At 40.0% G+C, this 25,918-nt stretch overlaps 1 protein-coding gene across 1 annotated transcript in view; it reads left to right on the forward strand.

Annotated features, from left to right (window-relative positions):
• The first annotated feature begins 3,148 nt into the window (after nucleotides 1–3,148).
• man1b1a (mannosidase, alpha, class 1B, member 1a) overlaps nucleotides 3,149–25,918 on the forward strand; it is a 30,358-nt gene continuing 7,588 nt past the window's right edge. Inside the window, exons 1-12 of the mRNA XM_085279033.1 lie at nucleotides 3,149–3,464; nucleotides 4,041–4,183; nucleotides 14,208–14,316; nucleotides 14,584–14,789; nucleotides 18,145–18,287; nucleotides 18,417–18,535; nucleotides 18,891–19,082; nucleotides 19,849–19,997; nucleotides 20,303–20,491; nucleotides 20,866–21,056; nucleotides 23,510–23,630; nucleotides 23,895–24,089. Of these exons, the coding sequence (XP_085135159.1) occupies nucleotides 4,082–4,183; nucleotides 14,208–14,316; nucleotides 14,584–14,789; nucleotides 18,145–18,287; nucleotides 18,417–18,535; nucleotides 18,891–19,082; nucleotides 19,849–19,997; nucleotides 20,303–20,491; nucleotides 20,866–21,056; nucleotides 23,510–23,630; nucleotides 23,895–24,089 (1,716 nt within the window). The 5' untranslated portion in view covers nucleotides 3,149–3,464; nucleotides 4,041–4,081. The remainder of the gene's footprint in view (nucleotides 3,465–4,040; nucleotides 4,184–14,207; nucleotides 14,317–14,583; nucleotides 14,790–18,144; nucleotides 18,288–18,416; nucleotides 18,536–18,890; nucleotides 19,083–19,848; nucleotides 19,998–20,302; nucleotides 20,492–20,865; nucleotides 21,057–23,509; nucleotides 23,631–23,894; nucleotides 24,090–25,918) is intronic.

Here is a 25,918-nt window from a genome sequence, read left to right on the forward strand (position 1 = left end):
GTCCTACATCAGAGTTTTTACCCTTTTAACATGGGAAATGTGACATTCAACAATGTGAGAAGTGTTATGCAAACCAAAAAGTGAGACTAAACACATATAACCAGTAGTAGAGTAGTACCCTGACCCTGCTAAGATTCTTTGACTCACTGTTAAACAAAATTACCCACTTAGCTTTGAGAAATTTCTGTTTACCTGAATTTATTCCTTATTCAGTCTGCAAAGTGCTTGGGTCCAGTGGCAGGAGGAAAATCTCATAGCTACTCTACAGAATTTGTGCTTGTGTCCCAGAGTCGGTCAGCTGTGAGTGATGAGCAGTGTGCTGCAAAGTGTGCACGGAGAGTAAGATGTCAGGGAGTTGGTGGTGAGAGCCCAAACAACATCAGTCCAACTGGAGAACTAAAAAAAAACATCATTCTCAAACCAAAGTCTGCCGGGAACCAGAGAGCCAGAAGTCAACCAGATGAATTACAATTAAACATCTCAGTCACATTTGTTTCATTCTGGCTTTGTGTTAAATATGTAATATTTTCTTTTTTGTATTTAGATTTTATAATAGCATTTTATATGATTGCCTTAGCTGGCTGAGACTGATCATTCTTACTTTGCTTGTTTTGTAAAATTATCACTCTTAAAAATATGAAACAAAATGCTGGGCATCTAACTTGTGTGATCCCTCCATCAACTTGTTCAAAGTGTGTCAGCTGAATTAAAAAAATACATATACATAACCAAATATTGTCTCAGTTCAATTTTATTATTGTAAGTTTTGGAATTATTTGGTCAGTGAAAACCATCCAACATATTTTGAGTGTTTTTGATGAAACTAAGGTAGGAAGCTATAATTCTTTGATATATGAGAGTGTTAGAGGACTTACTAAACAAACGTATCTGACTTGACAGCATTAAAAAAGTGAAATTAAATGTTTAATAATTTTTGTGCTCAACCAAACAGTTGATTTGTCACTTTGTGGTGCTAATCCTAACATAACCTAAATGTTATTAAAATTGATTATTTGCCATAAAATCAGCCCACTGGACCCATTTTATTTATCCATTGCTGTTGATAAATTACATGTTAGCACAGCAAGAATATGCTGAAATAATTTCCTCAGTAAGTAATTTTTGTAACTTTCCGAGTTAATATTAGTAAATATGGTAAAAATCAAGAGTAACATGTGGAAATCAAAAATATCACAACTAATTACCGTTTGACCAAATTATAGTAGCTGGTAAATTAATATTATTAAGCTGTCAAAATTATAATTTCATGTTTAACTAGTACTATATGGACGCTAAGCAGTTAAAAGTCACATGCTCCTGTGGCAGATTTGTGAGCGGAGTCTCATGATATCATCCACCTTCAACCACAGTGTGTTTGAGGTCATGGTTTCATATGAAGCCAACGGGGCTGGCACTCTCCACCAGTATATTGCTAACAAACTAGATGAGTGGGGCTTTAAATTGTTCTGCCAAGCAAGTTCATCTGGCATCATCCACGACTTGCTGCTGTATCAAGGGGGATCTACATTCTTCAATGCTCCCCTCAGTGAAAAGGAACAGAAGCTACCTCTAAGGGGCCAAAGTTGTAGAAATCACTATGCAAACCCATAAAAGAAACTGAGGTCTTCACAAGTTTCAGCTTGGTCCAGAACTTGCACATGTCCTTGGGTGTCAGGTGCATTGGTACTGTATGACCAAACTGCACCGGTGGAGCTCCCCTGATGGCAGACAAAGACCTGATGAAGAAGGGCCATGGAGCCTGTGATTACAGGTCTGATGAAGGTCTGATTGCAGTAAAATGCCTCTTTCATTGGTCAAACGGTGGAGCAAAGAGTCCAATGCAAAGCTCACCATTTGATGCCCATCACTCATCCCTGTATATAATTAGCATATGGGAGGAACTGAGCTTTCTGATATGCTATAACACCTGTATAAGACAAGTTATAAGTCACAAGTTAAGGAGATGGCATATGCCACTGTTCGGATACATCCTTGACTTGAATTCCTGGTCTACAAGAGGGACTGTGCCCTAGTGGACCAGAAACCGATGGCTCTCAAAAGGTTTGTGCCTGGCTGTGTCTGAACCAAGTTAACAAGCCAGCATCTACAGTTGGACAACCATGATTCAGCTCTCCATGACCACAGAATAAATGCTACACCCTAAGACCCCAACGACCAAAACCAGTAGATGTTCTTGATTTGCACAGTTTTTGTTTTGTTTTTTTAAAAACAAAAATTATTTTGCACAGTAGCATTCAATCAGAAGTAGCCTGAATGTGAGTATTTTGTGCTGCTGCACATTTTTCACAGTTGCAGATTTTTAAAAAAAATGTATTTTGTTGTTTGATATAATACTTTCCTTTGATGGAATGAATACTTTAAAAACTACAGGGTCTATTGAAAAAAAATTTGATTGTGGTTATTACTCACCCAAGTCAATAAGAAATGTAAACAAAAAAAATTGTTCCATTGCTCTTTTCTTAGTGTGGACCTTAAAGGGTTAAAATTTCAAGTTATGGCCTTGTAACTCAAACTCCAAAGTGAGACAATAACTTGAAATTTCAAGTTAATAAATTGAAAAATTCAGAGAAAGATCATACTGGATAAGGCATTGCACTTTAAGTCACAGAAAATTAAATATACAAAACAAGTTCACAAAAAATAAAGAAAAAGATATTATAAATATCTCAAAATCAAGGTCTCTATCATGAAAACTGCTCATAAAACTGACAGTAACAGATGAGCAGTGGCATGTGAAATAATTTCTTTTTATTATTTTAGAATGTATATAGTGGATGCGTTCATATAATGTGGTACTGAAGTTCCCCTGCTTTATTTATTTCTTAATAAATGATTAAATTTGGAGTCATTTTTTAGAAGATCTAATTATGACGCTGACATTTTTCGAATGTAAATCAAACGTAACTAAAACGGAAGTTTGTTTCCGCCACTGAATTACTAAATAAACAAACTTCAGGGTTGTACTGTTTAAACTAAATACATTTCTAAAACGATGTTACTAAAAATACTACAGAATGTGTTCAATGGAAAAAAAAAGCTAAAATAAAGTTAAATGATGACCTGAAGCATAAAGCCAAATTCGTTAAGACACCGGGTTGTTACGGGTTAATTCAAACACTCTCAGATCACGTGCGCACATCACATGACCTACCTCGTCAGAGCTTGTCAGGTCTTTTCCGTATCTCCCTCTGCTTTCCTATCTCTTAACTTCAACCGTATTTCCTCCAGTTTATTTTGCTTGACATTTCATGTGGCAGCGGGTCTTATTGTGTGTTGCTCGAACACAGGACTGCGCTGCATGTTTGTTAACCTGCGTCTTGAATAAAATTTCGCTCCATTCAGAAACGACCCGAAGAGCCACAGCTAGCCTCTGGTAGCACGCTAGCAGCTGTTCAGTTTTGGGGATAATAGCGTCGCTGTGAGGCAGCCAACCAGGCACAAAGGTGAGAGGGAAGCAGCTGAGTGTTTGACTTCTGACTTGGACTCTGTGGTGTTATTTGCACAGCGTGACAGCGATGTGAGAAAAACTGAATTAACGTCGAGTCTTTTACGCTTTAGCTAGCATGGTGTTAAAAGGAAAAAGATGACTCGTACTGCCGTACACACGCTTACTTGCATCTTGATGATTGTCCTTAAAAGAATTACAGAGCATGTTAAAGTTTGGGTTTTTAAAATCCAGAGTTTTTATACTGCTTCCCAAAACATCACCAAGGAGCATGCACACACTACATCTCTTATGTGGGGGTGTATTTGTGCTGACACTGTCAGCACAAATAGAACTTATTTTATTGTTTATGAGTCCATCAGAAGAAGCAGCATAGTAAAAGGCTTGCATGTCAGGTGTACAAAAGCTGTCATGAAGCTGACTAATCTAATGTAAGCCAGCATGCTTACAGTTCTTACAATTGCAATGTGAAAGAATGTGTAAGGGAAAAAATGCTGAAATTGATGGATTTTACATTTACATTCCACTTTATTTCAGGGAATAGTCCTAACTTCGTGTGTTCTTCATTTCTTAGGGCAGGTTCTATGACATACGACCATCAACCCCGATCAGAGGATGTACCCGCCTTCCAGAAAGGACTTCATCTCTCTGACACTCAGTGACCCACACAGTCAGAACTACAACAATGGCAAACACCGAAGGCAGTCCTGCTGGAGAGTGAGTAGTCCTGTAATTTGATATACAGAGCTCGGCTGACGAATGAACGTGAAGTTTCTTAAAGATTTTAGAAACATGAAACAGGAATGCACGTATAATTATCTAAAACGGTGCCACCTAAAGAGGATTTTTAGGGCATAGGACTAGGAGTGACTTGGAGGCTGGAGTCGGCACTAAAAACTGGAATCAGAGGGTTAGAAAAGATAGTAAAGGCAAATAGCTAAAAATGTCAAAGTGGTTGAACTAGGCTTAAAAACACACACACACACACACACACACACACACACACACATATCCAAAGGGAAAAGGAGAACCAGGTGCTGATAGTACACTGCAGAAAGTCTCAGACTGTCTTAGCGACATACATTGCTGGATGTCTCTGAACTTTCTCAAACTAAATCATGACAAAACCGACATTAATTAATCTTCGGTAAGCAGGACTCTATTAGTCTCATAAGAAACAATTTGGGCCCATTATCAGCTAATGTACATCCCCATGTAAAAAATCTTGGTTTCATTTTTGATTCCACTCTCAAGCTGGACAAGCAAATGAATTCAGTTGTTTGTGGCAGTTTTTTCCAACTCAGGAGCATTTCTAAACTCAAAAATATCCTGTCATCTAAAGACCTGGAAACTGTTATCCATGCTTTCATATCGTCACGTCTTGACTATTGTAACTCTCTCTATTTAGGCATTTGTCACTCAAGCCTGCAACTTGTTCAAAATGCAGCCACAAGGCTCCTGACGGGTACTAGAAAGAGAGAGAATATTACCCCAGTACTCGCATCTCTACGTTGACTACCAGTTAAACATAGAATCGATTTTAAGGTTTTACTATTTGTTTTTAAAGCTCTCCATGTTTTGGCTCCAGGTTACATTTCAAATTCAAATTTTATTTGTCACACACACACAACCATACACAGTATGACATGGGGGTGAAATGCTTGTAGCTGTGCAATGCCCGACCATTAAATGAAGTTAACTTAGAAATTTACAGTAAAAAATGTGCAAATAGCAGAAAGAGATTATAAAGATTATAAATAATAGGAAATGTGTGGTGGTGCGTGTGGTGATGTGATGTGTGTCCAGTCTTATAGTGATGTGTGTGGGAGAGTCCAGTCCTACACCTGGTTCAGGCCCCGAATAGCCTGGGGGAAGAAGCTCCTCCTCATTCTCTCTGTTTTGGCCTTAAGGGAGCGGAAGCGCTTCCCAGACCTCAACAGTGAGAAGAGTCCATTGTTGGGATGGGAGAGGTCCATCATAATCTTCCTAGCTTTGGACTTGCACCGCTTGGTGTAGATGGACAGCAGGTCAGGGAGCTCTGCGTTCGGCTGAGCGCACCACTCTTTGCAGATCTTGTCTGTCCTGCTTGGTGCTGTTCCCAAACCAGATGCAGATGTTTGCCGTCAGGACGCTCTCGATGGTGAGGAGTAGAAGTTCTTGAGCACCTTCAGTGGCAGATGGAAGTCTCTAAGTCTTCTGAGGAAGAAGAGACGCTGATGGGCTTTCTTAACCAGGGTGTTGATGTGACAGGACCATAACAGGTCCTGAGTGATGTGGACACCCAGGTATCGGAAACTGTCCACTCTCTCCACTGGCGTGCCACTGATGATGAGGGGTTTGTAATTCCTCGCCTGCTTTGTAGTGAAGTCCACGATCAGCTCCTTAGTCTTGCTGATGTTTAGGAGGAGGTTATTCTCCTGGCACCAGGTCTCCAGGTTCCTAATCTCCTCCAGGTAGGCCGTCTCGATGTTGTCGGAGATCAGGCCCACAACAGCAGTGTCGTCAGCAAACTTGACAATGGAGGTGGTGTCGGATGTGGCTACACAGTCATAAGTGTACAGTGAGTACAGCAGGGGGCTTAAAACACAGCCCTGAGGCACTCCAGTGCTGAGTGAGATGGAGGGGGAGACTTGTTTTCCCACCCTCACTGATTGGGGTCTGTCTGTGAGGAAGTTGAGGATCCACTGACACAGTGATGAGCTGAGTCCTAGATCCGTCAACTTGGTGAAAAGCTTAGAGGGAATTATTGTGTTGAATGCTGAACTGTAGTCCACGAACAGCATCCTAACATAATTCCCTCTGCCAGTGTCCAGGTGACTCAGGGATGTGTGGAGCAGGTGAGATATGGCATCGTCTGTGGAACGATTAGTCCGGTAAGCAAACTGAAGTGAGTCGATGGTGGCAGGAAGTGAACAATTTCAGATCTTCTTAGCCTGCACTTACCCACTCGATCTCTGCGCTCCTCCAGTCAGATGGTTTTATCAGTTCCACGCTCCCAGCTCAAATCTAGAGGTGACAGGGCTTTCTCCATTGCTGCCCCGAGACTCTGGAATAGTCTTCCCCTCTTCATAAAATCCTCTTCATCCTTGAAGTCTTTAAATCGAATCTCAAGACCTACTTATTTTCCAAGGCTTTCGGATCTCTTTGATATCTTTTTTTTTATTCTGTCTATTTGGTCTCTTATCTTATTGGATGATGTTGTATGTGTATATACGTTATGTTCACATATGTGTGCTTGTGTGAATGTGTACAGTTTTGTAGATGTATGTGCATATTTGCATGTACATTATATGCTATATACTCTTACATGTCTTACAATTCTTTTTAAAATGTTTTCTTTCTATTTAAATTCTTTTATTATATTATCCCTCTGTTCAGCACTTTGGCCGACACTTGATGTCTTTTAAATGTGCTATATAAATAAAGATGACTTGACTTTCAAACTAAAATGATGAAGCTGAGACATGTACAGTGATTTGTCAATCAGGAACAGATTGGAAATTGTTAAATATACATCGAGTTAAAGAAGCTACACAGGTTAGTTGGTTGTGCTGGCAACAACACGTCAGGCCACACGCTTAAAAGAAATATCAGTATATGGAAATAATTTATTTGTGCTTTGATAACCAAAGTGTTCAGTAATCCTTTTAAGTGTTTGTGAATCATGTTTTGTGACTAGAGTTACAATACCAGCTTTTAATAGTTCAAAGCACTTTAGAGTTTTAGGACTAGTGTGTTAGACAGCAGTACACACCGTCATCATCATCAAAACTCCAAACAAGTAAACCTTTTATGTGAACTAGTGCAGTGCCCTTTCAGGTAGAGTTGAGTTCAGGCCATGTTGTTTTTTGTAGCCTCAATTTTCTCCTAAATGCATCAAACGCAGGCAGTCATTTTGTAAAGAGGGCAGATGTAATGATACTTGATGGCTGTGTGCTGTTTTGTGTATGTGTGATATTGTGCAGAATCACTTATCTAAACAACATAAGTAATGATCTCCCAGAAAACTACAGACTCAAGATAAAGAAAATAATAATGGTAACCTAAAAAATAATTTAAATAAAGAATATAAATAGAAACATAAACCAAAAGTATTGATGTGTTTTCTTGGCCTGTGGGGTGTACTACAAAGGAAGTTTAACAGATCTGGGCTTTCCTTGCTTTAACTGATTTAACAAAACCTAAAACCCCATTGGATAATTTGCTCCGTTAATTTGGGTTTTCAGCTTCAGGGTCTGTGTGTGCACACATAAAAGTCAATCTGTCATACATCATGTGACACTTCTGACGCACAAAAAGATCCCTGCGAATGCCGCCTCCTCCAATCACAGACGTTAACGAATGATGATGATAAAATGCATCACAATCTACAGAGAACATAACAGTAAACAATAAACTTAGATTAATAGTATTTTCTGGAGCTTCTTGTGATTTGACAGCAATTAAAAAAACATTTTAATTCAAGTTAATGGTTTTATTTCTGAATATGCTCTTGGCACTGCTGCTTACTTACAAGTTGATGGCTGTAAGTTCTCAGACTTTAACGGTTTAAAGGTTACTGTCTCATAGCTTAATAAAGGAGACGTGGTTTAGCTTGTTGGCAGATCAAAGTGAAACTGACTTTACTGACTGAACAGATATTCATAGCGTGCGTTCTATGTTCTAGTGAATGGCATTTGGTGACTACAGGCAAATAACCACTAGCTACATGAAGTGGGCAGGGCATGAGATTAGTTTCTGGTGAATCACTGAACTACCAGTGTGCATGCAGGATTAAGCTGGTTGATGTATGGTAGTAGTAAAAACTTTAGGGGGTTACCGAGGCAACCGGCACCTGGAACATTTGGACATTTGGAGTGAACTTCAAAACAATGTGCAGTGAGTGAATCGCTTCCAGTGTGGGAATCTGATGCACAGTTTACACCGCTGCAACTTTGCAGGTTCATTCATCATATTAGCAAGGTAGATGGCTTAACAGATTGGCAAACACAAAATGTATTTGCCCTGCAGATAATCTGTAAACCTACTGCACTTAAAACATGTAAATAAATGATTTGGCTAAAAGGCGGCCAGATAATTCTTAAACCAAAATTCTGAACATAACTTGCTCCGACCAGGTTATATGTTCATCATAAGTTGCCCCAATAATTTAGCCTGGTAAAAAGAAAGAGAACCACTTGTGTGATGCATAAAACTCAGACTTTAAGATCCAGATAGATTGCCAAGTCGTTAATCTTGCTTTGTAGGAACCACAAATGCTGAGCCTATTGCACGCAGATAATCACAAAGCTAGGAAATGAGACACGGGTGGAATAAGGAGAAAAGATGAAGACAAGAAGTCGCAGGCAATACACAAAGCCCAGTTATTAAAATAAAAGGGGCGTTAGAAACAAGGAAGGACAGGGAACTAAGATTTAGGCAAACCAGAGGGAGATGACAACAAGGAAACAATTGGAATACTGGGAAAATATGAACGTGGAAACACAAGAATGAATGTTAGTAAAATACAAACGGCGATTAAAAGACAACAAATACACAGTCCCACTAGTGGAGCAAGCAGCAGCCAGTGGAGGGAAAACACTGGTAGCTGACATCAGCTTTGAACCAAAGTATGAGAAATGCTCATCCAAATTAACTTGAATGCTACACCGCACTTACTCTGGTAAACAGCTTTTAAATTTGAAGTTGAACGGATGTAGATATGTGTTTTGTTATTTGTGTTCCTGTTACTGGGTGGGAACGTGTTTGATAAACTGAGTGAGCGAAACACCATTAACAAACTTGTATCAAATATTGACATAAAGCAGTTGTGTTCATTCACTTGGAGCATTTTCTGTGATGCTGTGATATATATAATACAACCAGAGGTGGTAATGAGTTGCTCTGTTCTTCAGCTGTAAGCATTAGACTATTTGGTTACAAGTCTGACTGGATTGATTATCTCTGTTTTTATGACCTGTTTTTGTAACAAATCGATTCCCAGGGCTTCAGTTTTCCTTTCTTACGCCTCCTTTGTTGTGGAGCAGCCTGAACTTTAAACCTCTTCAGATAAAAGCATCCCCTGAGCACATAATGTGTCCGATCACTCCAGCGAGATCAAATAGATATTGGTCCCATCACTTTGTCTCTTTTGTCTCCCAGAACATTTTCTTTAATCTTGTTTTCTTTACATTCAATTTCTTTAATCTTGTTTTCTTTACTTTTGCTCTCATCCTTGTGCGTTTAATCTGTGAGGGTCCTCATCTTCTTTGTCAAGTTTAGTACTCGCAAGGATATTATGCTGTGCATATTCAGTGTCTCAATACTCTTCTTTGCTCTTCCTCAGGGGGGTTGACAGTCACAGTGCTGCTTTGCTAAAAGGTTTCTTTCAACCTTGTACAACTTGTCCTACAACCTTCTCACAATGAGACTGCCTTGGTTCTTAGTGAATTAATGGATGACATCCATTTCTCAGCTTTAAATAGAAAAGCTGTGAATCAGATGTTGTTCGTTAAGCACTACTTTGTTTCCTCTGCAGGTTGATACAAGCTCAGGAATATCACATCCTGTTTGTGATGTATTTTATCTCACACTCATAGGACAAACAAACCATGCAGGCAGAACAGGAGACCAGAACAGTAGCTAGGACATGGTGTCCTGGGTGGAAAGTGGTGCTTTTTCTTTTTAAAGAGGTAAAGTCATTTGCTGCTAAGAAATTGTAGTCCTCATGCTCCTCAGATGGCTCCATTTCCCAAGTAGCAAATTTGTTCTTCCAGCTTCAGTGTCTTCATGTTCTTTTAAGTTGTAAGGTGGAAGCAACAGTACACGCCAGTCGAGAGAGGCTGAATTGTGCAGATAAACAATGATAACGGTTTTCAGTATGTAGCTGCTTTGTAGTTAGGTCCATAAGTTTTTAGACAATGACACATCGCAGTTTATTTTAATTCAAACAGCTGAAGTGCAGGATTTCAACTTGAATTCAAGATATTTCACTGTTTAAATCTCTGCAGAAAAATGGCTGTAATTAAATTTCTTGCCGTCAGCAAAATATTTACATTCAAATGACGTGGTTTCATGGTTTGGTAACAAGAATGCCAAAATTTTCTCTGACTGTTTGAGTTGTTGTTTTGACTTGAAGGTTGTGTTCATGTGAATTTTCTGATTACTCTAACAGCACATAAGTGTAGCTGTTGCCTACAGTTGGAGCTTCTCCTCTTGACATAATCGGGGCATAATTACCATCAAATCACTTTTAAACACAATGGTTGTGGCATAATCGGTGCTGCATTTGCATATAAAACACTCGCTCAAAGACAGAGTTAAAAGCAACAGAAGGTTTCTAACCCATTTCCCTCACACTCTGCACTGTTGCTCTCCTGAGGCACAGAGACAAGTCCTAATTTAAATTGTCAAATTTACACCAAAACACCAAAGATGGTGGTAGAAGTATCACTTCCAGAGGAAATCAAGAAACTGTATTTTAAAACAAAATTTGGGGGCAATGCCAACAAATGTGTCACACTTCAAAATAAATAAAGAAATGAATAATAATCAAATTGTCACCATTGATTCGATATAAAATAAGCTATAAGATAAGCTATGCTTCATTTGTCTTAAAAGTTGGAAATTACTGTTACAGTAGCCAAACTGTATAAATATATAAATATAATATTTTTATATTGTTATTTGTTGTAACTTCTGCTGCACTTTGGCCTGGTCGCTCTTTGAAAAGAGATTTTAAACTCAATTAGACTTTTACCTGGATAAATAAAGGAAAATTAATGAAATAAAATAGAATGACTCAATAAAATGCATTACTGAAAAATTGTCCCTGATGGTGGAAGCCATTGACACTGTTTCCTCCTGTTTTTTTGTTTGTTTTGTGTGTTTTCCCACTAGTTTTCCATTTAGCTAGGTTTTGTGTCACATGAGGCGAAACCTGGAACCTGAAGAAGATCTGATGTGTTTAAAGTGTTCCTTCAATTTTTTGCTGTATATAATTTCAATATGAAAACCCCCCCCCCCCCAAATATATCTCAGTCATTTAAAAACTATGCAAAAGAAAGGAACACACACACACACACACACACACACACACACACACACACACACACACACTCTATTAAAATTGCAACAAAAACAAAACTGGATATAATACAAAAATAATACAAAAACAGCTTCACAGAATTAAAAGTAAAATAGCTCTGGAAGAAAATTTTTAATTTAAATAAGACTTCAAAATAACTATCCAGAAGCATTTCAAGATGACTGCTGACAAATTGAACCCTTGAGATCCATATACACTCATAGGAATCTGCAAATGCAAATGATTTTTCCCAACAAATCTGCTTCATTTTAAACAGTGTTCGACTTGGCCTCAACATTCAGTTCTCCAATCAATGTCCGCTTTTATTTTGCCATAATGCACAGAATCAATTTTGCATTCAGTTTTTAACAGCCTTAGTTGCTGTTATTGAATGCTATAAAAAGGATTGTGATAATCTGGTAAAAGAAATTCTACAGATGCCCAGATCATAAGCAAAAATGCTTCTGTAATAAACGCTGTGTGATTACTTTCCTTCACTTTTTAACTGCACGGTTGGCTCTTGTAAATGGAATTAATTTTGTCCTCTGAACTGGAAAGGCAAATGACTGCTCTTATCGACTAATCTGTAATGTTTTAGTTCAGCAGTATGTCATCTGACATTTCTTCTATAAAACCTGTTCTTAAAGAAGCAGGGACTGTCGACTTGTACCTGTGGATCGTCAAATTTAATGACAGTTTATGGTTCCTGAGAAAACCGTTCTCTGCAAATCATGTTCCTCTGAGGAGCTCAATGCTTGCTTCTCACACTGCACAAGGGACTTCAATAAGTGCTCTGCCCTTGTTTCAATCATAGTGGGTGTTTTTCCTACATTTCTAAAAGCACACGTAACAGGTGGGAAGCAGTGAATTTCATACTTTTCCTCCTCTCTCTCTGCAGATGAGGTCATTGAATGACTGGCTTTTGTTCATTGTGTTATATGAACTTTGAGAAGGGTAGGGTAGTTTAACATCAATCTCCTGCTATTAGAGCACTGAATTAAATTTTCTCAGAAAAAAGCTTAAGAGGGTACAAAAAGCCATAAATTGCATTTACAGAGGTCTTAAATTTATTCCCCGGTTTGCTGGAGGGGTATCTCATTGCAGACTGTCAGGAACGGATTTTGCGCTGATTTTATAGTTGTACATGAATTTGGAATTGGTCAATCCATCCATTTAAGCTATGTTATGTAAAGGTGTTAATTCATGCTTAATAATGCTTTCTTTTTTAATGTATGTTAAACTGGTTCATCCTCTAATTGAAAAGAGCCGTTTTAGCTCCCTTCCTTTTAGCCAGTTTTCTTCTGATTGGTTGCCCCTCGTAAATAGAAGTTTTAAATGGCACGTGGGTCTGTGCTGTAGACCTTATGTGAAACTCTGGCTGTATTTAAGATGACAGTTTGTCATGGTAAGAGAAAATAAGGGAAAATGATAGGTCTCCTTTGAGAACTGGTTGTGTGTGACAAATATGTAAGAGACTAAGAAATCTGGTAGGGAACAAGTCATGGCACTATAGGTGTGTAAATGAGCATAATGGTTGTCTGTCTCCATATGATGAACGATTGATCTGCTCAGGATGAATCCTGCCTCTCTTCCAGCGTTGCCACAATAGGATTCCATTTCTATGAATGTTTTTATCCCATAGGTTTGGAGCATTTGACTCCAGCACTATAGAAGTGCAACTTATTCTGTGTTTGAAAAGTGAAGTGCCTTGAATCTGCATTCTTCCTGATGACCAGTAGGGGGCGTCTCTTTTCAAAAAGATCTCTAGTTGGATGGAAATTAAAAGGAAAATGACAGTAACAGTTGAAGGCTCTTGTCTGTGAGCTTAGTAAACACTTTCTGGGTGAGTTTATGGCCTTAGTCGCTAGTTGTAGGTTAATGCAACATGGTGTTTTTGTAAATTTTGGTTTCCATTACAGTTCAAAGGGGGAGGATGCACAGGGATTTACCATGTTATCGACAAGTAGCAGTGAGCCTTGGTTTCTCAGTTTTCCCCTACCCTTGCTTATCACATCGAGTTTCAACACAACAACATGTTGCCATCAGAAATGTTCAACTTGAGGCTTCACAACTAAACTTAAGTAACCAATTCGTGATGTCATGGAAGTATCAGCCATATTTTATGTACGGTCTGTTCTCTGACTGCAGATCTGAACGTCACAGTTTGGCCAAAAAGTATAAAACTGAATCATGAGTCTCCTGGTGATTTCAAACACTGCTTTCAGTGCACAATTTTTGGACTGTTAGGCTGAACAGAATATCCTCATTATGTTGAAATGAAAATGCCTCCTGAGGCCATGGCTCATACAATGGTTCAATGCTTTCATGATGTTGCACAGGTGTTAATTAGAGCAGAGTGGTGCCAGGGTGCCTGTTGCCTTCTCTCCTCAGAGACGCTGGTTTTCTCACTCCCTCTGCTTTGCAGGGTTTAGCTGGTTAGATGAGAAATTTGAAAATGTACTTGAACCAAGCGGAAAGAGATGTGGAGTTTATACAGGGTAAGAAGACTATCATGCCTCCTTCTTTTACGCTCCTACTTTTTTTTTTTTTTTTTGGAAAAGGAGCCTAAACAGATTTGTTGGGGAGAAATTACAACCTCCTTTGAGACATCTGTGATTGAAATTCAGAGCTGTTAGACGTGTTCCAGTTTAGCTAGCACTGTTTATCTGCCCACAGAAATGGAAGCAGCTGTCTCGGCTCCAGCGAAGCCTCATCCTGTTCCTGCTGGCTCTGCTGCTCATATTGGGACTGCTCTCCTACAGCAGCATCACAGAACATTGGAGAGGTAAACACTTCCCTCTCCATGCTAAGCTAACATCACATACACAGAGACAAAAGTCTGTTATTAATTTTAATGGTCTTACTTTTTATGTAGCTAAATGGTTATTTGGATTGGGTGTTTGCCATGTTTACAGTGATTAAAAAAATTACAACTCCAGGACACAGTGATCATAGTTTATAATTAAAATATTTAGCAATAGCTCTACAATGTAGTTTACTGGGCTACCATCATGACGGCCTTCTTTTCTTATGTGTGCATGTGCTTGTGTAGGTTTGTCTGACCAGGAGGACTGGCTGGAGTTGAATGACAGAGAATTAAAGGCCATTCCTCCAGGTGTGAAGCCAGTGTTGGGTCAGGCTGCAGGTAAAGCTCCAGATCCGGTGGGGGGACCTCATTTGCAGCTAACTGTTGTTCCAGATGCTGCAGGAGAAGCCAGAGGACCAAATATCCCCATATTGGTTAAGCCTCCAGTTAAGGTTAGAGTTGTATTTGTACTTCTTTATTTTGGAAGCATCAGTTAAAACTGCGGTAGGTAAAAATAAATAAATAAATAAAACAAACAAACAAAACAACAAAAAAAACCTGAAAAGAATATGGGGAAATTAAAAAAAACAAAACAGGTCTTCATGCCTGAGGTATTCAGTGCTGGCTTTCAGCTTTTGAAACTTGGCATTTGAACCTTGCTCTGGTCTAAAAACACCTGTGGATGTCTCTTGGATATCTAGTAACACTTACCCAGCTTTAACACTTGTAATATTTTTTTTTTCTTTGTAGAATTATTTTTTTTCTGTGTAATTATTGTTTATTGTGCTTACTCATTTATGACCTCTATAAGCCCTTTCTCGCTGATTTCATAATCCCAATTTTCTGTTTCAGTAAATATTTAATGCAATGTGATGTTTAATTTGAAAATTGTGGTGCTTTTTTATAGTTAAATGGACTATAAAGCAGGGTGTTCTTGTTGCTATTCTATGAGCATGCAGTGTGCTTAGTTTCTCAGATCCTTTTCTCATTCCGTATCAAAACACCAAAATGCTCCTCTTCAAAATTAGGGTTTGGCTATATACATCTGTTGTGTATTATACAGGTCCTTCTCAAAAAATTTGCATATTGTGATAAAGTTCATTATTTTCTGTAATGTACTGATAAACATTAGACTTTCATATATTTTAGATTCATTACACACAACTGAAGTAGTTCAAGCCTTGCTCATGAAAACCCAAAATTCCTATCTCAAAAAATTAGCATATCATGAAAAAGTTCTCTAAACAAGCTATTAACCTAATCATCTGAATCAACGAATAAACACCTGCAAAAGATTCCCGAGGCTTTTAAAAACTCCCAGCCTGGTTCATTACTAGGGATGGGTACCGGTGTCCGGTGCCATGATGGCACCGGTTCTGACATAAACGGTAGTAACCAGACCGAAAAGCAGCGCACATTTCGGTGCTTTATTTCGGTGCTTTTTTTTTTCCTGAGCTGTGATACACTTCTAGCCAATCATTTTACGTTTCCGAGGATAGTAGGCGGGTCCAGGTACGTACGTTCTTTTAGAGCAGAGCTACAGATTAAAAATGTCCAAGGCGAAGCGGTCAAAAGTCTGGCTGCACTTCACAGCAAAATATGCAAACTCAGCAGCCTGCAACAAGTGCTTTAAGCTGATACTGTGATACTGTCAAAGGAGGAAACACCTCAAATCCGATGAAACACCTGGCGATGCATAGCGTTTTTTTTAAAAGCCCAGAAATGCGCCGTATTTGATAGCTTGTTGCGAGACCTCACACCAAGCACATCTACTGCGGGTGGGTTGCCTGTTATGCAACATCCCCCAAAAACACGACGAGGAGAGTCCTGGCCCCTAGCCCTGCCAGTGTAGCAGAAATGATGACTGGTGATGATGGCAGCAGCAGCCGTTCTTCTCTGCGTGAGTAGCTTAATGTTGTTCATGTGTAATTTACGTTGAGTAGGCTAACCACGTTATTACATTAAGGCAGGTAAGGTGAACTAGCAAACATCATCATAGCTACATGCGGCTGTCTTCTTGTTTGATGGCAGATACTCCCTTCACCCTGGCTAAAAAGGCTAAAATGACCAAAGAAAAAGTGGAAAACAGTTAAACATGAGAGGTTTTGGACAAAGTTTGTTTTTTTCCATTGTTTAAGCACTGCTTCCAGCCAAGAGTGATACCATATATGCCCCATAGCTGCAGAAAAGGCTAACATTGTTATCTTTTTACAAAAAACAGCTGAACATGAGAGGTTTTTGGACCAATTTTGTGTTCTCCATTCTTTAAGCACCGGTTTGAGCACCGTTTGAGCACCGGCACCGTTTCAAAAGTACCGATTTGGCACCGGTATCGGATAAAACCTAAACGATACCCATCCCTATTCATTACTCAAAACCGCAATCATGGGTAAGACTGCCTACCTGACTGCTGCCCAGAAGGCCATCATTGACACCCTCAAGCAAGAGGGTAAGACACAGAAAGAAATTTCTGAACGAATAGGCTGTTCCCAGAGTGCTGTATCAAGGCACCTCAGTGGGAAGTCTGTGGGAAGGAAAAAGTGTGGCAGAAAACGCTGCACAACTAGAAGAGGTGACCAGACCCTGAGGAAGATTGTGGAGAAGGACCGATTCCAGACCTTGGGGGACCTGCGGAAGCAGTGGACTGAGTCTGGAGTAGAAACATCCAGAGCCACCGTGTACAGGCGTGACCTGGGAAATGGGCTACAGGGGCCGCATTCCCCAGGTCAAGCCACTTTTGAACCAGAAACAGCAGCAAAAGCACGTGACCTGGGCTACAGAGAAGCAGCACTGGACTGTTGCTCAGTGGTCCAAAGTACTTTTTTCAGATGAAAGCAACTTCTGCATGTCATTTGGAAATCAAGGTGCCAGAGTGTGGAGGAAGATTGGGGAGAGGGAAATGCCAAAATGCCTGAAGTCCAGTGTCAAGTACCCACAGTCAGTGATGGTCTGGGGTGCCATGTCAGCTGCTGGTGTTGGTCACTGTGTTTTATCAAGGGCAGGGTCAATGCAGCTAGCTATCAGGAGATTTTGGAGCACTTCATGCTTCCATCTGCTGAAAAGCTTTATGGAGATGAAGATTTCATTTTTCAGCACGACCTGGCACCTGCTCACAGTGCCAAAACCACTGGTAAATGGTTTACTGACCATGGTATTACTGTGCTCAATTGGCCTGCCCACTCTCCTGACCTGAACCCCATTGAGAATCTGTGGAATATTGTGAAGAGAAAGTTAAGAGACGCAAGACCCAATACTCTGGATGAGCTTAAGGCCGCTATCGAAGCATCCTGGGCCTCCATAACACCTCAGCAGTGCCACAGGCTGATTGCCTCCATGCCACGCCGCATTGAAACAGTCATTTTCTGCAAAAGGATTCCCAAGTACCGATATATGCACAGTGCACAGATATATGCACAGTTATGCACTCAATACCAAGTAGTGAGTGCATAACTGAACATAATTATTTGAAGGTTGACTTTTTTTGTATTAAAAACACTTTTCTTTTATTGGTTGGATGAAATATGCAAATTTTTTGAGATGGGAATTTTGGGTTTTCATGAGCTGTATGCCAAAATCATCAATATTAAAACAATAAAAGGCTTGAACTACTTCAGTTGTGTGTAATGAATCTAAAATATACGAAAGTCTAATGTTTATCAGTACATTACAGAAAATAATGAACTTTATCACAATATGCTAATTTTTTTGAGAAGGACCTGTACAACCTGTGACCCACATCAGACCTTTTCCATGATATTTTTATATTTTCCTTTGTGTTTTTAGCTCTAGCAATGTGTGTTTTCACAGAAAAAGATATTTGCAAACAAAAGAGGTCCACCAAGCCTACAGAGAGATGCAAATGTTTCAGACACGGTCGGCAGGGAGAAGCAAGAGCAGGTGGTTCAAGAGGACGAAGGTGAAGAGGAGGAAAAACAAAAGAAGATTGTCAGGTGATAAAAGATTGTAGTCAAACATTATTTTTTTTTGCTGGATGGAGGCAGTGACACATGCTTCAGTAGATATATCAGAGAGACCGATATAAATAATTCAGGTATAAGATGTTTACTTTTAATACACAGCTGGAGAGGAGCAATGATTGAAGCTGACCAGGCTACAGAACCTCCACCCTCAGCCAATGAGAAAGAGGCAGCAGTGCCCCCAGCACCTGCCAACCCAGCTGGCACTGTCCCACTAGAAGGTCAGCACTGCTTGCTGTAATTCTAAGCAAACCTTTCTTGCTTTCAGGGTGCACTGAGAAGGTTTAAAAATTTCCCCTCAAACAGATTCTTTAACATAGCTTTGGCCAGTTCTACTATTATATGCTCTTTATAGCTCAGCATTTCTTTTTGACTTAAAGTTGAATGTTTCCAACTCACACCATGAAGACCTGCTGTGCTCAAAGCATCAACACATGACACAGAATTTCTACTTCATTTCTACTCTTTCTACTCCAAATAATAAGAATAAGAAGTATGCTGTTCAAAGAGCTTCCAGCAGGAGACACAGATGTAAGTTTACACTTTAATTATTCATTGTTATTCCTTTGCTTGTAGTTTCACCTGAAACTAGAGTGCGACTGGAGGCAGTGTGCGATGCCTTCAGACATGCTTGGAAAGGCTACAAGGACTACGCCTGGGGTCACGATGAACTCAAGCCCATCTCCAAATCTTTTGGTGAATGGTTTGGACTGGGTCTGACGCTGATTGATGCTTTGGACACCATGTGGATTATGGGCCTAAAAGAAGGTATTATTTATATTATTACTTGTTTTAGGTTTTTTTTTTGTTTGTTTGTTTGTTTTGGCTTTTGGGTTTGACGTTTTTTGGGGGGCTTGACATCATTGAAATTGTCTCTAAACTGATACCAAACGCGATATCCGTGTAGGATATTGCACAAAATTATTGTTATTTGTTATTTATGCTAAAACCATGAAATTGTGCTTATACTTGAACATATGACCACCCCCCCCCCCCCCCCCCAATTAACAAGACTAGTTTGAAATAAAATAATTGTGTTATAGTGCTGCTGATTTTACTTTGACTAACCAAAAATTTCTCTATGCAAGAAAAAAAATCCACCAAGGAGATGTAGAGGTCCATCGTTGTAGCAGCTGCTAGCCTTCAAGCATAATTAGAGACTTTACTTGTTGCTTGCATCACCCATCCATGGTCCATGAATAGTAATGTGGCAGGAGGAGTATGATCTATAATAATAATAATAATAATAATAATAATAATAATAATAATAATAATAATAATAATAATAATAATAATAATAATAATAGCAATAATAGCAATAAAACAAATTTTGAAAACTGACTTTTTTCACGGAGTAATCTTCACCCTGTCAGACCAGCTAAGTCTCGTCTGACAGGGTTGGGTGTGCTCTGTAACTACACCACTCGATTGTGTTACTTGAAGTAAAACTCGGCCATACAGATGTACAGACTTTTTTTTTTTTGTGTCCTGTATCTCTTTATCACACTGTTGTAATTTACCTTTCTTGGCACAGAATTTGCAGAAGCAAAGACCTGGGTGGAGAAAGATCTGTCCTTTAACAAGAATGTGGATGTGAATTTATTTGAAACAACCATACGTATCCTGGGGGGGCTGCTGAGCACTTACCATCTAACAGGAGACCAGCTTTTCTTGGAAAAAGCTGTAAGTTGTCCTATAACAAAAATCGTCTCGCTTGTTACGTGAATTAGGGCTGTGAAATAAATTGAACCCATTAGAACATGCATGTACCATTTCTATAAACTAGAGTATAGTGTTTATAAGGTTAATCTTATTTTTTTTCTATATTTATAATTTATGTTTATCTAGTAAAATTGATCATCACAATGGTTTGCTGTACTTAGAATTCATCAGCTTCATTTTTTTCAAATAAATTCAATAATGCTTTAATCTTAGAACACGTACGTGGTGACTTCCTCTTTAATTCAGTCTCTTCTCTACACTTAAAGAAAGACATTGGCTCCAGATTGATGCCTGCCTTCAAAACACCTTCAAAGATTCCCTTCTCAGATGTCAATATTGGAAAGGGAACAGCACATCCTCCCAGATGGACATCAGACAGTACGCTCGCTGAAGTCACAAGCATTCAGCTGGAATTCAGAGAGCTGAGCCGCCTCACTCAGGACCCACAGTATCAGGTTAGGACACCACAAAGCTCTGCACTACAGTAAAATGTATTGTAATCTGTATTTTTGAGATGGAGTGACAAATAAACAATTAATGTGGTAAGATGATGTGTTTCCGTTCAGTTAAAATCTGACGTTGTGTACCCATCACTCGTTCTCTGGGGATTGAAGTGACAAGCATAAATTTATGCCTAAAGAAGTTCAGCCCGGTCTGACATGAACTTAAATAGTTTCTGTCACATCCAGAAACAGACATGTGTGCCAGCTTTTGATGAGCCTTAAAGTGCAAAAAATGAAACATGAACCAAAACATGAGCAGTAAGTGAACAGAGGCTGTTGGTTTCATGTCATCTCATTAGTCCCATTCCTCGCTTTTGTCTCTCCAGGAGGCTGTGAATGAGGTAATGACGCTGGTCCACAAACTGCCCGGCAAACATGACGGACTGGTGCCCATGTTCATCAATACCAACAACGGCCAGTTCACCCACAAAGGAGTCTTCACACTTGGTGCCCGGGCAGACAGCTACTATGAATACCTGCTCAAACAGTGGATTCAGGGAGGCAAAACAGAAGACAAGTGAGTACAGCTTTTCAGTTTGCCATTGTTTTTCCATGATTCTGTGGGAAAGTGCCAGACTGCTAAAGCTTCAACTGCAGAACTAAAAAATGTAATAAACCTTCATCAGTCTATGTGTGTCTCACCTAAGATGAACTGTACTCGATCCTTTTGTTTTCCGTGTAGTATTTAAAAGGTATAAGGGCCTTAAAGATCAAAAGGGTGTGTCTAACAGATGAACAGGAAGTGTTGCAATGTAATAAACTTGAGATTTACAAGCAGTTTGCTAACTAATCTTAGAAAGATGTTGATTGTCCTCGTTTTCAGTCAGACTCATAGCTAGGATATACAAGATTCCTAAAAAAACCCATCAAAAAACAAAAACATCAAGAAACACAAATTTCCACAACATGTTTTGAAGAGCAAAATATTTTGAACACATGCAGAAATCTTGCTGAGCTTTTAAAGTACAGTTTGACTTTAACTCATTTGTGAATGGATACCACATGCTCTGAATAGATTTGTGATGTCAAGATCAAAGCTCTTGGGTGGCAGCAGACAGTCTGTTGCTGAACTTCTTGTTCTTCTCGCCTTTGTGACTCTGGCTTTATATTTTGGTTTTGTCATGATCAGTTGAGATTTTTGAACTGTGTTTTATGTTGGCAACAAAAGTTAGTGCACTTTATCAAGTGAGTATTACAGTGTCCCAAACCACATTACTGCAGACTGACTAATCATATGATAATGTCTGTTATGTATAGAGATGGCACGATACCACTTTGTTATGACCGATACGATATCATAAATTTGGATATGTGCTGATACCGATATGAATCCAATATAGTGGGTTTTTTTAATCAATAAAAATTTTTTTAATATCTTGCTGCATTTTGTATAAGTTCATACTCAAGTTTAAATAAACAACAACACTAAAGCTATTCTGTTATACCTGTATGTAAAAAATACACTGCACCCAAAATATTTCATAGTTCAGCAATACTGATCAATCTAATAAACTTAAACCTACTCCATCCTTCCTATTCTGGTATTTTAAAGAGTACTTAGCAGAAATCTTAAGCAACCTAACTAATAGGGTTCCAACTCCCAGCAAAAAAAAAAAAAAAAGGGAACCACCCCCAACCTCCACCTCATGATGCTTAACCGACATAATCAACTTTGTAATCAACTGCTCTGCCACCTGTAGCTCAGGTGGCAGAGCAGGTCAGCCACTAATCAGAAGGTCGGTGGTTCGATCCCAGGATGCCTCCTGGCTGCATGCCAAATATCCTTGGGCAAGATACTAACCCCATGTTTGCCTACTGGTGGTGGTCAGAGGGCCCGGTGGCGCAAGTGTCCGGCAGCCTTGCCTCTGTCAGTGCGCCCCAGGGCAGCTGTGGCTACAATGTAGCTTGCCTTCACCAGTGTGTGAATGTGTGAATGACTGATTGTAGTGTAAAGCGCTTTGGGGTCCTTAGGGACTAGTAAAGCGCTATACAAATACAGGCCATTTAATTTGATGCAGTGTGGGGAAAAAAATGCACAGAAATAAAATATTTGTTTAAATAATTAAATAGATTCAACATCTTCCTTCAACAGAACTGCAGACTGCACAGATGGTACCTTCCCAAAGGAAAAAGTACTATAGCTTACTAGGGCATATTAGACTTAACAGTTACTATATACAGTAATGGACTTTGGTTGTAAGATTCAGATAATTATTTATTAAAAGCTAGACATTTTAAATGAGAATAAGAAAGAAAAGTATTTCTTTGTGCCCCCTTTTCCCCGTTCATGCCCTATTGGCCCCCCTGGCTAAACTTTGCTAGATCCGCCCCTGCACAGTTACCAGCCGTCAGCTGCATAGAAAAGGGTGTAGAAAGTAATACTAAATAAATTCTAACAACAGCTTATCAAGCTTAAACGTGCTGCTGTTGTTCAGCCGCTGGTTTCCTCTTTCTGGCGCAAAGTGGGCAATAAACAAACAAGAGAGACGGACTCGCGAGTCGCGACAGAAAAGCCGATCAGCTGATCATTAACCAGTTTCAGATTGAAGTAGCAGCAAGAAGAGGCAGTCGCTCCAGGTATTGGTTGTTAAGCTTAACGCGGGAATGCTTTACAAACATTCAGAGATGAACTTACACACTTGCTTTACTTCTCTCTGGGATAACTTTCTCAGAGATGAAATGCTGGTTTGGTAGCAGGCTTCAAAAACACACAGCCGCTCTATCACGTGAGCACACTGCTCCGACGTGCTACGGTTATGAGCCGAGTTACGCCGTGTCGCAAGTTTTGTGAGGTGCTTTTTTTTTTTTTTATATATATTTAATGTATCGGATTACATTTTTTTTTTTATTTCTCTCCGATATCCGATCCAGTAATTTACGTCAATATCGGACCGATACGTAATATCGGATCGGTCCATCTCTAGTTATGTATGTTGCTAATTTTCCTCTTTATGTGTATGCTTTGTTCAGTCTGTTGGAGGACTACCTTGAGGCCATAGAGGGAGTGAAAAAACACCTGGTGAGACAGACGGGACCCAGCAAGTTGACCTTTGTCGGAGAGTTGTCCCACAACCGCTTCAATCCTAAGATGGTAGAGATACTTATTCAGAGTCATTGACAAGATAAGGTGGTCTTGAATCCAATGCGCTTGTTTGTTCGGGGTTATTTTTTATAATGCCATCGTCAGTCAACCATAGACAAACTGCCTTGTTAAATCAATCACCCGTTGTGCTTGAGCTAAATCTGTATCAATAAAAAGTCCCATGACACTCATTAGCTGGTTGATTTTTGGCTATCATTAATCTATCATTGTTTCTCAGCCTCTTCTTTGTGGACTGTATCTCTCACTCTGCAGGATCACCTGGTATGTTTCCTGCCAGGGACTCTTGCTCTTGGGGCCCACAACGGCCTCCCAGGGGATCATATGGATCTGGCTGTGCAGCTGATGGAGACCTGTCACCAGATGTACAAGCAGATGGAGACTGGACTGAGCCCAGAGATCGCACACTTCAGCCTGCAGGCCAGTGATGGGAGTGATGTTATTGTGAAGGTGAGACTCAACTTATTGATCATCCATCCATCCATCCATCTTCATCCGCTTTATCCGAGGCCGGGTCGCGGGGGCAGCAGCCTAAGTAAAGAGGCCCAGACCTCCCTCTCCCCAGCCACCTCCTCCAGCTTATCCGGGGGAACACCAAGGCGTTCCCAGGCCAGCCGAGAGATATAATCTCTCCAGCGTGTCCTGGGTCTGCCCCAGGGCCTCCTCCCAGTGGGACATGCCTGGAACACCTCACCCAGGAGGCGCCCAGGGGGCATCCTTGTCAGATGCCCGAACCACCTCAGCTGGCTCCTTTCGATGTGGAGCAGCAGCTGCTCTACTCTGAGCCCCTCCCGGATGGCCGAACTTCTCACCCTATCTCTAAGGGAGAGGCCAGCCACCCTTCGGAGGAAGCTCATTTCTGCCGCTTGTATCCGCGATCTCGTTCTTTCGGTCACTACCCACAGCTCGTGGCCATAGGTGAGGGAGGGACGTAGATCGACCGGTAAATTGAGAGCTTCGCTTTTACACTCAGCTCCCTCTTCACCACGACGGACCGTTGCAGCGTCCGCATCACTGCAGCTGCAGCCCCAATCCGTCTGTCGATCTCCGGCTCCCTTCTCCCTTCTTATTGATCATCTTATGTCTTATTTTACTATTATTGTTAAATGTATTATTACATTAATCACATGTAGAAGTGTCTTTTGGTTTTTGTATTCCCTAATTTTCAGTGTGGCTTGTATGTAATTATTACTTACTGTTACTGTATGGAGGTGTGTCCCACCAGAGTGGGAATGCTTAAATGTGGTATGGAGATGTAGGGCACTATGCTATGATATCTGGTTGCTGGATCTCGCTGACTGATGTTTACCTAGTAGACCAAAAGCAATCAAACACTTCCTCCAAGCATTATTTTTCATGTTAATCTTGTAGTTTATGTAGGCTGGATACTCAGAGAACAGCTGTATTTACTCTCTTGTAGTCCAGCACAGACACAAGCAGCTAAGAAGCGGCTGCTAGTGAGTGTAGATTTTGACCTCCCCTTCACCCCCTGTGATCGTGCAGCTGGGAAAAAGTGATGTTGACCAGCACAAAGGTTTTGCTTGGTGAACATTTTAGAACTCTCTACAACCACATATGATTTAAACCAGCGGCCCCCAACCCCCGGGCCTCGTACCGGTCCGTGAGTCATTTGGTACCGGGCCGTGAGAGTTGAGGCTCAGGTGTGAAATGTATGGTTTTCAGGGGTTTTATCGGTTTTCAGCGTTATTTTGTTATCGTTTTTATCGTTAACTCGGTTTTCCTGAGTCTTTTCACGTGTGTTATGAATAAATCTTTTTTCGGTACACGTACTAGTTTTATTTTGTTGTATTTATCTGCGACACCTTGAAGGCCGGTCCGTGAAAATATTGTCGGGCATAAACCGGTCGGTGGCGCAAAAAAGGTTGGGGACCGCTGATTTAAACGTCTTTATTTATTTGAATTTATAGATCTGCATTGCGAAACAGTCTTTGTTATTTCTTTGTATTAAAAGCACAATATTTAACGAGCTGCAATAACCGAGAGTAAAGCACACCCACTGAGAGTTCTTGACCCTTTTGAGGGAAATTTTAATCAGTGAGTTTATGTTTGTTGTCTAAGTCATGACTGTACCCTCCTTAACCCTCCTCAAAGCTCATTTCATTTTTCATTAACAGCTTGTAGGTTTATATGGTTACTGTTCTCTGCTCTGCCACTTGTGAGTGTGCACCTGACGTTTCTGGACACAAGTTGCTTTTAGACATGATTTTGACATTAAACACGCTCAGTCTAGGTATTTTATGTAGGTACTATAAGGTAGA

This window comes from Mchenga conophoros, linkage group LG7 (genome assembly GCF_057382185.1).
Source record: "Mchenga conophoros isolate Kocher_MC1m ecotype Shallow Benthic linkage group LG7, M_conophoros_male_GT1.1, whole genome shotgun sequence".
Lineage (NCBI taxonomy): Eukaryota > Metazoa > Chordata > Actinopteri > Cichliformes > Cichlidae > Mchenga > Mchenga conophoros.